The sequence below is a fragment of the Pecten maximus genome, chromosome 14, assembly GCF_902652985.1.
Source record: "Pecten maximus chromosome 14, xPecMax1.1, whole genome shotgun sequence".
NCBI lineage: Eukaryota > Metazoa > Mollusca > Bivalvia > Pectinida > Pectinidae > Pecten > Pecten maximus.
Window position 1 is genome coordinate 18,031,691 of NC_047028.1, and position 14,002 is coordinate 18,045,692.

The 14,002-nt window shown below is 42.7% G+C and overlaps 1 protein-coding gene across 1 annotated transcript; it reads right to left on the reverse strand.

The window, feature by feature from the left end:
• Window positions 1–6,850: 6,850 nt before the first annotated feature.
• Window positions 6,851–11,951, reverse strand: LOC117342324. Its single transcript, XM_033904450.1, has 3 exons — window positions 11,128–11,951; window positions 8,996–9,122; window positions 6,851–8,742 (listed from the first exon to the last, which is right to left on the reverse strand). Exons 1-3 carry the CDS (start codon window positions 11,857–11,859, stop codon window positions 8,357–8,359), a joined length of 1,245 nt encoding a protein of 414 aa, XP_033760341.1. The 5' UTR covers window positions 11,860–11,951; the 3' UTR covers window positions 6,851–8,356.
• Between the last annotated feature and the right edge of the window lie 2,051 nt (window positions 11,952–14,002).

Here is a 14,002-nt window from a genome sequence, read left to right on the forward strand (position 1 = left end):
AACGTTTGGTGAAGTGGTTAGGGAGGGGGTCGGAGTTATATATGGTGGGGAGAGGAAGGAAGTGGGGTAACGTTTGGTGAAGTGGTTAGGGAGGGGGTCGGAGTTATATATGGTGGGGAGAGGAAGGAATCGGGGTAACGTTTGGTGAAGTGGTTAGGGAGGGGGTCGGAGTTATATTTGGTGGGGAGAGGAAGGAAGTGGGGTAACGTTTGGTGAAGTGGTTAGGGAGGGGGTCGGAGTTATATTTGGTGGGGAGAGGAAGGAAGCGGGGTAACGTTTGGTGAAGTGGTTAGGGAGGGGGTCGGAGTTATATATGGTGGGGAGAGGAAGGAAGCGGGGTAACGTTTGGTGAAGTGGTTAGGGAGGGGGTCGGAGTTATATTTGGTGGGGAGAGGAAGGAAGCGGGGTAACGTTTGGTGAAGTGGTTAGGGAGGGGGTCGGAGTTATATATGGTGGGGAGAGGAAAGAATCGGGGTAACGTTTGGTGAAGTGGTTAGGGAGGGGGTCGGAGTTATATTTGGTGGGGAGAGGAAGGAAGCGGGGTAACGTTTGGTGAAGTAGTTAGGGAGGGGGGTCGGAGTTATATATGGTGGGGAGAGGAAGAAAGCAGGGTAACGTTGATTTTTTTTTTGGGGGGGGGGGTGTTACTTTTGGTAAGGTGTTGATGGAGGAGGTCGAGGTTACATTTGGAGGGTTGGTGATGGAGGTAGTTGGGCTTACATTTGAAGAGATGCTGAGGGAGGGGTCGGGGTTACATTTGGAGGGTTGGTGATGGAGGGGGTCGGGGTTATATTTGGAGGGTTGGTGATGGAGGAGGTCGGGGTTATATTTGGAGGGTTGGTGATGGAGGGGGTCGGGGTTATATTTGGAGGGTTGGTGATGGAGGAGGTCGGGGTTATATTTGGAGGGTTGGTGATGGAGGGGGTCGGGGTTATATTTGGAGGGTTGGTGATGGATGGGGTCGGGGCTACATTTAGAAGGGTGGTGATGGAGGTGGTCGGGGTTACATTTGGAGGGTTGGTGATGGAGGAAGTCGGGGCTACATTTAAAGGGTTGGTGATGGAGGTGGTCGGGGTTACATTTGGAGGGTTGGTGATGGAGGAGGTCGGGGTTACATTTGGAGGGTTGGTGATGGAGGAGGTCGGGGTTACATTTGGAGGGTTGGTGATGGAGGAGGTCGGGGTTACATTTGGAGGGTTGGTGATGGAGGAGGTCGGGGTTACATTTGGAGGGTTGGTGATGGAGGTGGTCGGGGTTACATTTGGAGGGTTGGTGATGGAGGAGGTCGGGGATTACATTTGGAGGGTTGGTGATGGAGGAGGTCGGGGATTACATTTGGAGGGTTGGTGATGGAGGAGGTCGGGGTTACATTTGGAGGGTTGGTGATGGAGGAGGTCGGGGTTACATTTGGAGGGTTGGTGATGGAGGAGGTCGGGGTTACATTTGGAGGGTTGGTGATGGAGGAGGTCGGGGTTACATTTGGAGGGTTGGTGATGGAGGGGGTCGGGGTTACATTTGGAGGGTTGGTGATGGAGGAGGTCGGGGTTACATTTGGAGGGTTGGTGATGGAGGAGGTCAGGGTTGTATTTGGAGGGTTGGTGATGGAGGAGGTCGGGGTTACATTTGGAGGGTTGGTGATGGAGGGGGTCGGGGCTACATTTGGTGAGTTGGTGATGGAGGGGGTCGGGGTTACATTTTGAGGGTTGGTGATGGAGGAGGTCGGGGTTACATTTGGAGGGCTGGTGATGGAGGTGGCCGGGGTTACATTTGGAGGGGTCGGGGTTACATTTGGAGGGATCGGGGTTACATTTGGAGGGGTGGTGAGGGAAATGTCGAAGATAAATTCGGAGGGATGGTTATGGATGGGGTCAGGGTAACATTTTTAGGGGAAGTAATGGAGGAGTTGAGGATTTGATATGTGGGGTGGCTGGTACTAGGAAGGGGTCAAGGTTACATTTGGTGGTGTGACGAGTTGGGGTTTCGATGAGTGTGTAATTATAGAGTCCGTCAATCAAATTAAATGGAGGATAGGAGATGACAATTTAGAGGTATTCTCGCATAAGAATATGTTTTATGTCGGGCGCAGGATACCTAATCACGCTGAAGGTCACTGTTGGATTCCGATTAACTGTGAGATTGACAAACCACAAGAATTTCCATTTAAATCTACTTTTTGTTTCGTTCTGACTCAGTCCAGTTCTATGGCTCTCTCGACGTAACGAATCTCGCCACACACAGGAAAGCGTTACACTTGGTGCAGATCTCCACGTGTCCCCAGCAAGTGGCCAATACACGTGTACGGTCGCCCCTGGGGAGGGAGGGGCCAACGTAACAATACTATCCCGTGTGTTTGTTCGTATCTCGTTCAACAGGCCTCTCACGATATGGTTTGCACTCCCCTGCCCGCGTAACCCCATATACTACTATAATTTGGCACGTTTTACATGTATGCACAAGATCGTAACTAGGCGTTTTATCAAGCTGATAAAGAGAAAAGAATTTTAACATTTGATTATTATTAATGAGTATGATGGGATTTTTTAATAATGGGATTTCAGATTGCGAATCTTTCCAATAAACTGTGACGTACGGCGATGATATACAGGTATGATAATAACTGTCATATTTCCAGTTGATGTGGTAATGTCTGATGTTCTGGGTAATTCTCAAGAAGATGTGAAATCTTGATCACCTTTAAAACACAACGAATCGTCTGAGTATCGGGTATTGTCGTAGTATCTGGTATTGTCGGAGTATCGGGTATTGTCGTAGTATTAGGTATTGTCTGAGTATCGGTTATTGTCTGAGTATCGGGTATTGTCTGAGTATTGGGTATTGTCTGAGTATCGGGTATTGTCTGAGTATCGAGTATTGTCTGAGTATCGAGTATTGTCTGAGTATCGGGTATTGTCGGAGTATCGGGTATTGTCGGAGTATCGGGTATTGTCGTAGTATCGGGTACTGTTGGAGTATCGGGTATTGTCGTAGTATTGGATATTGTCGGAGTATCGGGTATTGTCGTAGTATCGGGTACTGTTGGAGTATTGGGTATTGTCGGAGTATCGGGTATTGTCTGAGTATCGGGTACTGTTGGAGTATTGGGTATTGTCGGAGTATCCGGTATTGTCTGAGTATATGGTATTGTCTGAGTATCGGAGTATCGGGTATTGTCTGAGTATCGGGTATTGTCGTAGTATTGGATATTGTCGTAGTATTGGATATTGTCGTAGTATCGGGTATTGTCTGAGTATTCGGTATTGTCTGAGTATCGGGTATTGTCGGAGTATCGGGTATCGTCGGAGTATCGGGTATTGTCGTATTATCGGGTATTGTCTGAGTATTTGGTATTGTCTGAGTATCGGGTATTGTCGGAGTATCGGGTATTGTCGGAGTATCGGGTATCGTCGGAGTATCGGGTATTGTCGGAGTATTTGGTATTGTCTGAGTATCGGGTACTGTCGTATTATCGGGTATTGTCTGAGTATTTGGTATTGTCTGAGTATCGGGTATTGTCTGAGTATTGGGTATCGTCGGAGTATCAGGTATCGTCGGGGTATCGGGTATTGTCTGAGTATCGGGTATTGTCGGAGTATCGGGTATCGTCGGAGTATCGGGTATTGTCGTATTATCGGGTATTGTCTGAGTATTTGGTATTGTCTGAGTATCGGGTATTGTCGGAGTATCGGGTATTGTCGGAGTATCGGGTATCGTCGGAGTATCGGGTATTGTCGGAGTATAGGATATTGCCGGAGTATCGGGTATTGTCGGAGTATCGGGTTCGGAGTATCGGGTTTCGTCGGAGTATCGCATGACTTTGCCACATTCTGCGAATTCCTATTAAGCATTTCAGGCTATTGAACCTTCGAAATACTAGACGACAGATCCAATACTATCATTTGAACATCAATGATATTTTAACGATATGACATGATGTATTTTTGTGTGGTCCAATCTTCGCGAATTCTAGACTAACCATACTTGTCTAGTGAAATACGTCATTGTTGTTGTTTACATAGTTATCAAACTGTCTAAAGAGTTCGGGAACCAATTCGGGTGAGTTGATTAAACTGATTGATATTTCTTCAATACGTCTTTGTATCGTAAATACCACTAAATCATTTCAGTGTATATATTTAGAATATCCTGGATCAAGAATTGGTAAAGAAGATATTGTGACTTGTGTTATTATGTAATCAGATAGAGATCATTTAGACTGATTTAACTAAAATCGTGTAGAAAACGCCAACGATCACACGAATTACTAAACAGGTTTTCTTGGATATGTTTGTGTGTACAGTAGAATCTTTTTAGTCTGGACACTTCGGGTGTGAGTGTACAGTAGAACCTTGGTAGTCTGGACACTTTGCTTTGTGTGTACAGTAGAATCTTGGTAGTCTTGACACTTTGGTTTGTGTGTACAGTAGAACCTTGTTAGTCTGGACACTTTGCTGTGTGTGTACAGTAGAACCTTGGTAGTCTGGACACTTTGCTTTGTGTGTACAGTAGAATCTTGGTAGTCTTGACACTTTGGTTTGTGTGTACAGTAGAACCTTGGTAGTCTGGACACTTTGGTTTGTGTGAACAGTGGAACCTTGGTAGTCTGGACACTTTGGTTTGTGTGTACAGTAGAATCTTGGTAGTCTGGACACTTTGGTTTGTGTGAACAGTGGAACCTTGGTAGTCTGGACACTTTGGTTTGTGTGAACAGTGGAACCTTGGTAGTCTGGACACTTTGGTTTGTGTGTACAGTAGAACCTTGTTAATATGGACACTTTGCTTTGTATGTACAGTGGAACCTTGGTAGACTGGACACTTTGCTTTGTGTGTGCAGTGGAACCTTGGTAGTCTGGACACTTTGCTTTGTGTGTACAGTAGAACCTTGGTAGTATGGACACTTTAGTTTGTGAGTACAGTGGAACCTTGGTAGTCTGGGAGCTTTGGTTTGTGTGAACAGTAGAACCTTGTTAGTCTGGACACTTTTGGTTTGTGTGTACAGGAGAACATTGTTAGTCTGGACACTTTGGTTTGTGTGTACAGTAGAACCTTGTTAGTCTGGACACTTTGGTTTGTGTGTATAGTAGAACCTTGGTAGTCTGGACACTTTGGTTTGTGTACAGTAGAACCTTGTTAGTCTGGACACTTTGGTTTGTGTGTACAGTAGAACCTTGGTAGTCTGGACACTTTGTTTTGTGTGTACAGTAGAACCTTGGTAGTCTGGACACTTTGGTTCGTGTGTACAGTAGAACCTTGGTAGTCCAGACACTTGGTTTGTGTGTATAGTAGAACCTTGTTAGTCTGGACACTTTGCTGTGTGTGTACAGTAGAACCTTGTTAGTGTGGACACTTTGGTTTGTGTGTACAGTAGAACCTTGTTAGTCTGGACACTTTGGTTCGTGTGTACAGTAGAACCTTGGTAGTCCAGACACTTGGTTTGTGTGTACAGTAGAACCTTGGTAGTCTGGACACTTTGGTTTGTGTGTACAGTAGAAGCTGGTTAGTCTGGACACTTTGGTTTGTGTGTACAGTAGAACCTTGGTAGTCGGGACACTTTGGTTTGTGTGTACAGTAGAACCTTGGTAGTCTGGACTCTGGTTTGTGTGTACAGTAGAACCTTGTTAGTGTGGACTCTGGTTTGTATGTACAGTAGAACCTTGTTAGTCTGGACACTGTGGTTTGTGTGTACAGTAGAACCTTGTTAGTCTGGACTCTGGTTTGTGTGTACAGTAGAACCTTGGTAGTCTTGACAATTTGGTTTGTGTGTACAGTAGAACCTTGGTAGTCTGGTCACTTTGGTTTGTGTGTACAGTAGAACCTTGGTAGTCCGAACACTTTGGTTTGTGTGAACAGTAGAACCTTAGTAGTCTGGACACTTTGGTTTGTGTGTACAGTAGAACCTTGGTAGTCTGGACACTTTGGTTCGTGTGTACAGTAGAACCTTGGTAGTCTTGACACCTCCGTTTGTGTGAACAGTGGAACCTTGGTAGTCTGGACACTTTGGTTTGTATGTACAGTAGAACCTTGGTAGTCTGGTCACTTTGGTTTGTGTGTACAGTAGAACCTTGTTAGTCTGGACACTTTGGTTCGTGTGTACAGTAGAACCTTGTTAGTCTGGACACTTTGGTGAGTGTGTACAGTAGAACCTTGTTAGTCTGGACACTTTGGTGAGTGTGTACAGTAGAACCTTGTTAGTCTGGGCACTTTGGTTTACAGTAGAACCTTGGCCTTGGTAGTCTGGACACTTTGGTTTGTGTGTACAGTAGAACCTTGGTAGTCTGGACACTTTGGTTTGTGTGTACAGTAGAACCTTGGTAGTCTGGACACTTTGGTTTGTGTGTACAGTGGAACCTTGTTAGTCTGGACACTTTGGTGAGTGTGTACAGTAGAACCTTGTTAGTGTGGGTACTTTGATTTTTGTGTACAGTACAAACTTTGTAGTCTGAACACTGGTTTGTGTGTACAGTAGAACATTGAGAGTCTGAATAGTTTGGTGTGTGTGTACAGTGGAACCTTGGTAGTCCGGGCATTTTGGTTTGTGTGTACGTTAGAACCATGATAATCTGATTTTCACTTTGATTTGAACATGGGCAGGCAGACAATTTTGTCCCGTAACACGTGTCATGTACACTGGAATAGCGTATTGTCCAATCAGAAGCCTCTGTAAGTTTACGTCATTCATTATACGTGTGTTTAATTAGCTTAATGAGGGTTGCAAGTCCCAGGGGTCAGCTTAAAATACTAAATACTGTCTTTTGTCATACCAAGGTCCCTAACTGGTCCTTCTTGTTTTCAAGTTCAGATACAGTATTTTTAGCACAATATTCGCACTGCTGAAAATAACCAACAAAAGTAGTTCATTTCCATTGTTTGTTTTTATTTTAGTATCACAGTAAACATTTTACATCAAACATGAATTCAATGAAAACATTTTCTCCAAAACGTAACAACCCTTGTTAATATCACAACAACAAGTTAACGTAACTAATCCTATTGCAAACAACTGGATCGGAAAACCCCATACAAAATGGCGGAACGAAATGAGTGACCATCTCGAGGACAACATTCGCAATGGAAGCCCAACATATTTTATTTGCACAATTAGACACCGACCAATGAAAAAAATTGATGTTCAGTTTTAATTAAACACTCACGATGTCTTTTGCAGGCAAAACAGTCATTGAACTGAGTCACGTGGACAACAGCCAGGGGAGATAACTGGTGAAAATATTTTTACGTCTTCTCCAATTTTTTATCAAATTTGAGATGTTTTCCTAGCTGTTTTCCATCTTGCTTTTATCGCCATTTTGTAATAAGGGTTGTGTGCCAGTTATTCACAAAATTTAAATACTATGTATATTTACAAAATGTATAATACTCGCGGGTATGTTGTAGAAAAATATATATCTATTCTGGGTAAAATACATTGCAGCATCAGCTATACAATACTTTCCATGCAATATCGGATTCTTACAAATCATTTTATTCAAATCACACCAGCTAAACTATCATCATGAACGTCTCGTACATGAAATCTGATTTAGTAGATGCTGATGGAATAGACATAAGACGTTTGAAAATGCCAATCTGAAAACTCCTTCCTGACTGGAAAGGTGTATATAAATATCATTTCTAATTAGAAAAGTTTTGATTTTATACTCCGAAAATGAAAAACTAATCTACAACAACTCAAAAGAACCGTTGGATGCCCCGGTTGATTATGATTGTCAAACCGCAAAACAACACGTGTTCTCTCGTTTGCACACCACGCATGCGCTACACACAGTACTTCCACTATGGCCGTCACTCCTCTACATCCTATAATGATTTTTTTTTTCAGTTTTGCGGTTTCCAGAACATACATTGACTCCATAAACATATGTACATGATTTCAAAGAGCTCCCGTGAATAAGAATGTCATATATTATATTATTGAGAAGCGAGAGCTTGCCAACAGATGAACGATATACCCATATTTTCACTTCATTCGTGGAGTACCAGGATATTATGCTATCTGATAAGAACCGTTACACGCTCTTTCTGAAATTTGATTGAAAGCATATGTTAATCTCAAAGTTCAATCTGTCGTTCGTCTGTTCTTTTGCTCTCGTGTATAACAGTTATCGCAAACTTGCTGTTGATGAACTGTTAATACAGACATAGCTATACATATTTTGAAAAAGATGAAATCACATGTCAAATTCCATGTTGATTTATGAAGATGATGCATTCTGTACGAAACAAACCCCCCGGAAGTTAACTACATATATTCCGGAAGCTCATTTACCCCTATGAACAATGTAAATGGACCACACGTACACATTCACCCACCAACACATACCCTTACATAAATAAATACCATTCATACAGTTCTTTGTAAGAACATAACAAATCTATTCTCTGACACGCTATCGTATATTTTGGTCATGTGACTAATTGACACGTGCACACTACTTCCGCTCTCAAGGTACATCATAGGATCTTGGACGGTACTTGCCCCCGCTTTGATTGGGGTTAGTTCTATGTTTTCACAGACGTCCATCTTGGGCCGTCCATCAACTTTGATGCAGTGGTTCAGCCGGATGTGGCTGTTGCCGTCCTCGTCGTTGTTTGGACGATGGTCGAGGCTCAATGTTGACTGGATAAAGTAGAATCCGGTCACATTGACCCTGAAGTAGCCGTTATGATATTCTATCCCGGTCAGGTGACGCTCACCCGGGTATGTCCACATCACCGTATTACCCGCACCTGGAATCAGGAAACACGTGACTTTAGTATTTCAGTTTCGTTAAAAAATATTATACGTTCTAAAAGAAGATTTTTAACTTGAAAATATATGATCGATGAGTAGACGAGTCACAAATATTATGTATCTATATCATATATTCAGCAATTCGAAAGGAATGTATTGGCACAAGTAAACTCAAAAAATATTGCAAAGATAATTGCTCTGAACAGATTAAAAGTATAGTTTTTTTTTAAAAAGAAATTTAAAACTTACTCGATAAAAATGTCGGATCGATCTCCATTTTAATCCCCAAGTTCGGCACCACCGGAAGTGGTCTCGTCGTTATGGGCGGGGCATAACTCGGATACTGTGGAGGCTCTGGAATTTTCACAGGAGACATCTGCAATGACAAAAAACGGAAATGACGTCACTAAATGTCAGCTGTCTAAATACTTCAAGTTCTGAACGTGAGAAAGCTGAAGTTAGATTTCACTATTGAAACCAACTACTGTTTTTTTCAGCATAAACACGCAGTTACACAGTGTTATTTGTGTGGTTTAATGATGACAACGTGTTATTTAGTTTGGGTATTCAACGAACGCGGGAAAGTGGAGGGGGTTCAATAAGTACGTAACGAGAGCGGAAGACATGGGACTATAAGGGCGTGTGTGGAGGTTTGAGGTTGAGCAAGGGAAGTATGAAGTGTGCAAAACACAAAGACATAGACTTCTGGCTAGATACCTATTCGTTCACGACATATCTGATCCGAAAATATTTAATCTTGGATTAGTTGCCAAAAGATCAATAGTTTTGTCTTGGTATAGCAGAGATATCAAAACAAAGAAATCTGCAGGATTTAAACGGTAGATCCCCTTCTATCTACTGCATCGTTCTATTTCTGACTATTTGCACAGACACTTTTTATAACACACCTGGGGAGTTTACCTGTAATTGCCATCCGGGGAATCTTATCAGGTCTGTCTGAGCAAAATTTGTGCAGTGTTCGTTATGGTCAAGGTCAAATTCATGTTTTTTCCATTGACGTCATAAAGCGGGTGGGAAAACCCGGATCTTCGGGCACAGGCGAGTGGAAAAGTAGGTTATCTATCTCAATATCGTGAGAGTAGGAACTATTATGTACATTGTAAACCGGCTATAATGTGTACCTGTATAACAACACTGGAAGTGGGAACTAAATATAACTGTAGACAAATACTACCTAGGCCAAGTCAAAGTTCCATGATATGGAATGTCAAGACGTACCACGTCCAAATTCAATAGACGGGGTACTAGCCGTCATAGTTTGATGAATAAATATATTAATACAGTTTAGTTAAGATCTGTATGATTTAATGGCTGTAAACAAATAGAACAAAGTTAAACGATTAACATTCAACAAAGTTAAACAATTAACATTCAACAAAGTTAACAATTAAACAGGATTTACTTCTGTACTCATTCCTCGGTGACAGATCTAAAAGATACACGATTCTAGCCCGAGATTACACCAGACATGGGTGTCAGGACCAGAGAAAACTGGGGCTAACATGATTCATATCAAATTAAACTCAGACACGACCAACATGTAATCCAGTGGCATACCCTGTACAATGGAAACCTCATTATAAATTCTAATAGTAAAGCAAGTGAAAACCCCAGACCACATCCGTAAACAGGTATATGTATATATATACAAAATCACAGGTAGGTCCCAGGTATGACTCACACTGGAAAGACATGGGCCAGAAAACCTACACAAAATAGCTCGTCTTTTCCACGAAAGTTTAAATTTAAATCAGAGAATATTTCTAAAACCGGAAAAAAAAAATCAAAAACTGCTGAATGTGGCAGATTTTGTGGAGGCCAACAGTACGCGTGAATGGCTAAACGTTGTAAAGAATTTTAGGATTTGTTTTTAATTGCTGGCGGTATATTGGTGTATACAGGTGTTTTTATCGGCGATAGACACCGCGTGCTCGAGATTATGTGTAATATTATCGCCCGCTGCATTCCAAGGCCGAGATTTCATCAGGGTTATACATGGCTGAGAAATCAGGCCTAATAGGCGCTCCTGTGTAGGGGTCAGAGGGTCGGTATGAAATGTTGAGGGGTTTCCGAGGGGAGGGTGTTGGTTGAGGGTCGAAAAGGAGAGGACAGATGGTCGGAAATAGAAGCGAATTTAGGAACGACATCTTCGGAAGGGTATGGGGGAAATCGGGAAATAGCCAGAGAAGGAAAATATTGCAGTTAGCAGAGAATGATACACAACGAAATATTAAACAATAATTGTATAGATTGCCGATAATACAGATATAAATATATATATACATGTTAATCATTTCATAACATTAATAGTTAATAAGTTGTAGAAGAAATTCTGATTTTACTTAAAATAAATAACTTACTGTTACTTGGTGAGAATCATGGCTGCCGTGTCCCCCAGTCTGGTCTTTATGTGGTAATGTATGTCCGTCGTCTTTCAGATCAGAATGACGAAAGTCTGTTTTCCCTACAAGTAACCACGCAAACAGTCCCATCCATACCAGCTGTAAAAACACCATCGCCACAATAAAACATGTCAAACACGTGAAATTGGAAGATTTCCGAGTTTTCGGACACAGGTTTGGACACCCGTGGTTTTGTGACGCCACACAATTCTCTATGTTAATTGGACAATGGTTTTGAGCGTGTGATTGTGTTTGATATTGTTGATGTCCACTAACTGTCTGGACACTTGGATGACCAACATTGGTCATTTGCTGTTGTCTATATTGTAAATTTCTTTTGTTTTCTTTTTCACACTGGCTGAGATCCACGTACGAATCCATTCGGTTGCCACCCTGGGAAGGCACGAACGTAGCAGCGTATTCGTTCATCTGTCCATTTGGTTGGTGGTATGGCACGTGACAATGTTTCTGGTCATAATCAAAATGATCAAACTGAGGTTCTGCTGGTTTGAGGAGGACGTGAGCACTGTCAACAGGACTCATACAGCTGGCATCCTGTTCATTCGTTTGTTTCACTGAAACTTGAAGTTTCTTAAAATTCTTTTCCTGTAATGAAGATTTCTTCATTTGTCCCGCCTGTAAATTTACCTCTTGGCTGCTACACTCCTGTGCTAAAGTACTGGTTGGCATTTTGTTTTGTTTTTCCTCCGATGAATACTCTTACTTACACGACAACTGTGGACATCGTCAATAACGACCGGCTTAGCTGAACGTCTACACGGTTTATGAATGGGCCGAGTATTACCACGGTATAGTATGTGCTGTAGGAATTTCCATGTGGGCGTCATTTCTAATAATAGCACCCAATGGAAAAACACGGCAGAAGGGGATTCCCCTGGTCTTCTGAAGGCATGTACCAGCACGTCTGAAACTACACCGGTACAATATCGACTCGACAACGACCTGATTAGCACACCAAACGCGTATAGACCTACTGCACATCATAAAGAACGGAAATAAGGCATGTATGAAACGAAATAAAGTTGATACTTAGACAAATCAGTTTATATGATTCGGCTGTCAATGTGATAAGGACACCACGCAAAAATATTTTATGTGATAAATAACACCAAAACAGGTGTATGAATTATACGACAAGTGGAACTAAGGGGAAACACCTAAATACGTTTTCTTGAAAATCCCTACCCAAAACGAAATGAAACTAGACTATGCGTGGTTTAACTGTAGTTTCAAGTTCAGTTTGAAGCTGTACTTTGGTGTCACGCCCCCACCCCGGGTGGAACGATCGGGTGATGTAATGATGACATACATTATTAATAACTTGCATCAGAGACCACAAAGTATGTTTGTCGAGACAGATACATGTATATATTAATAGAACACGTGGAAATGGAAAAGAACGGGCCGGTTTCTAGTTCCACACCTGGCGGAGGAAGGTTACCTCAGCATTATAAATAGACCATACATATTTTATAAATCCACACCTCTGGTATTTGGACTATGTTAACTTATAATCATGAACCCAGTCAAGGGTACATTGATGTAGGTATAACAAAAGTGAGTCTTACCCCTCAGTTGTTTTAAATTTTTGATTGTTTCATTTGTTACATTAGGAACCGTGGGTTCCATATATTGATCGCATAGTTAAAACGTACGTCACGTCATTTGTTTCTGACAAAAATAATTTATGATCGGCATATCAAACATATTTGTATTCATTATTGATTGGTTAATTGCTAATCTGTTAATTATTTATTGATTTATTATTGATTTTTTATCGATTTATAATTTAAGTAGTAAGATCCTGAGGCTAATTACTACTTCATAAAACATTAAGAAAAACTCTTATTGTAGTTAGCTACATTTCATACGTTTTTAATCATGTGCTAACGATATTATTTTATTAAGTTAATTTTGATCTGTAATTCTTCAATTAGTGATCCTGATAATGTATAATTAGCCCTGTTATAGTTTGTGATTAGTTTATGTGATAATGGGGAGTCTTGAGTGTTGGTATGTGTGTAACCCGTCTCTTACAATTCTATTGTCTATTTAAATAACAGTTGTACAATTAAGGTTCGAATTCTTATAATCAAATAAATAAATGAATACCGAACCTTGACGGAATTGGCCGAGATGTTGCTATTGTGACAGGGTAATTTGGGGTAGCAACGGGGTGGTGTGGGGGTATTGGGGTAGCGACGGGGTGGTGTGGGGGTATTGGGGTAGCAACGGGGTGGTGTGGGGGTATTGGGGTAGCGACGGGGTGGTGTGGGGGTAGTATGGGGGTAGCGACGGGGTAGTGGGAGGAGAGTAGTGAGGGTAGCGACGGGGTAGTGTGGGGGTAGTATAGGGGTAAGCGACGGGGTAGTGGGAGGAGAGTAGTGAGGGTAGCGACGGGGTGGTGTGGGGGTAGTATGGGGGGTAAGCGACGGGGTAGTGGGAGGAGAGTAGTGAGGGTAGCGACGGGGTAGTGTGGGGGTAGTATGGGGGTAAACGACGGGGTAGTGTGGGGGTAGCGACGGGGTAGTGTGGGGGTAGCGACGGGGTAGTGTGGGGGTATTGGGGGTAGCGACGGGGTAGTGTGGGGGTAGTATGGGGGTAGCGACGGGGTAGTGTGGGGGTATTGGGGGTAGCGACGGGGTGGTGTGGGGGTAGCGACGGGGTAGTGTGGGGGTAGCGACGGGGTGGTGTGGGGGTAGCGACGGGGTGGTGTGGGGGTAGTGTTGGGGTATTGGGGGTAGCGACGGAGTGGTGTGGGGGTATTCGGGGTAGCGACGGGTGGTATTGGGATATTGGGGGTAGCGACGGG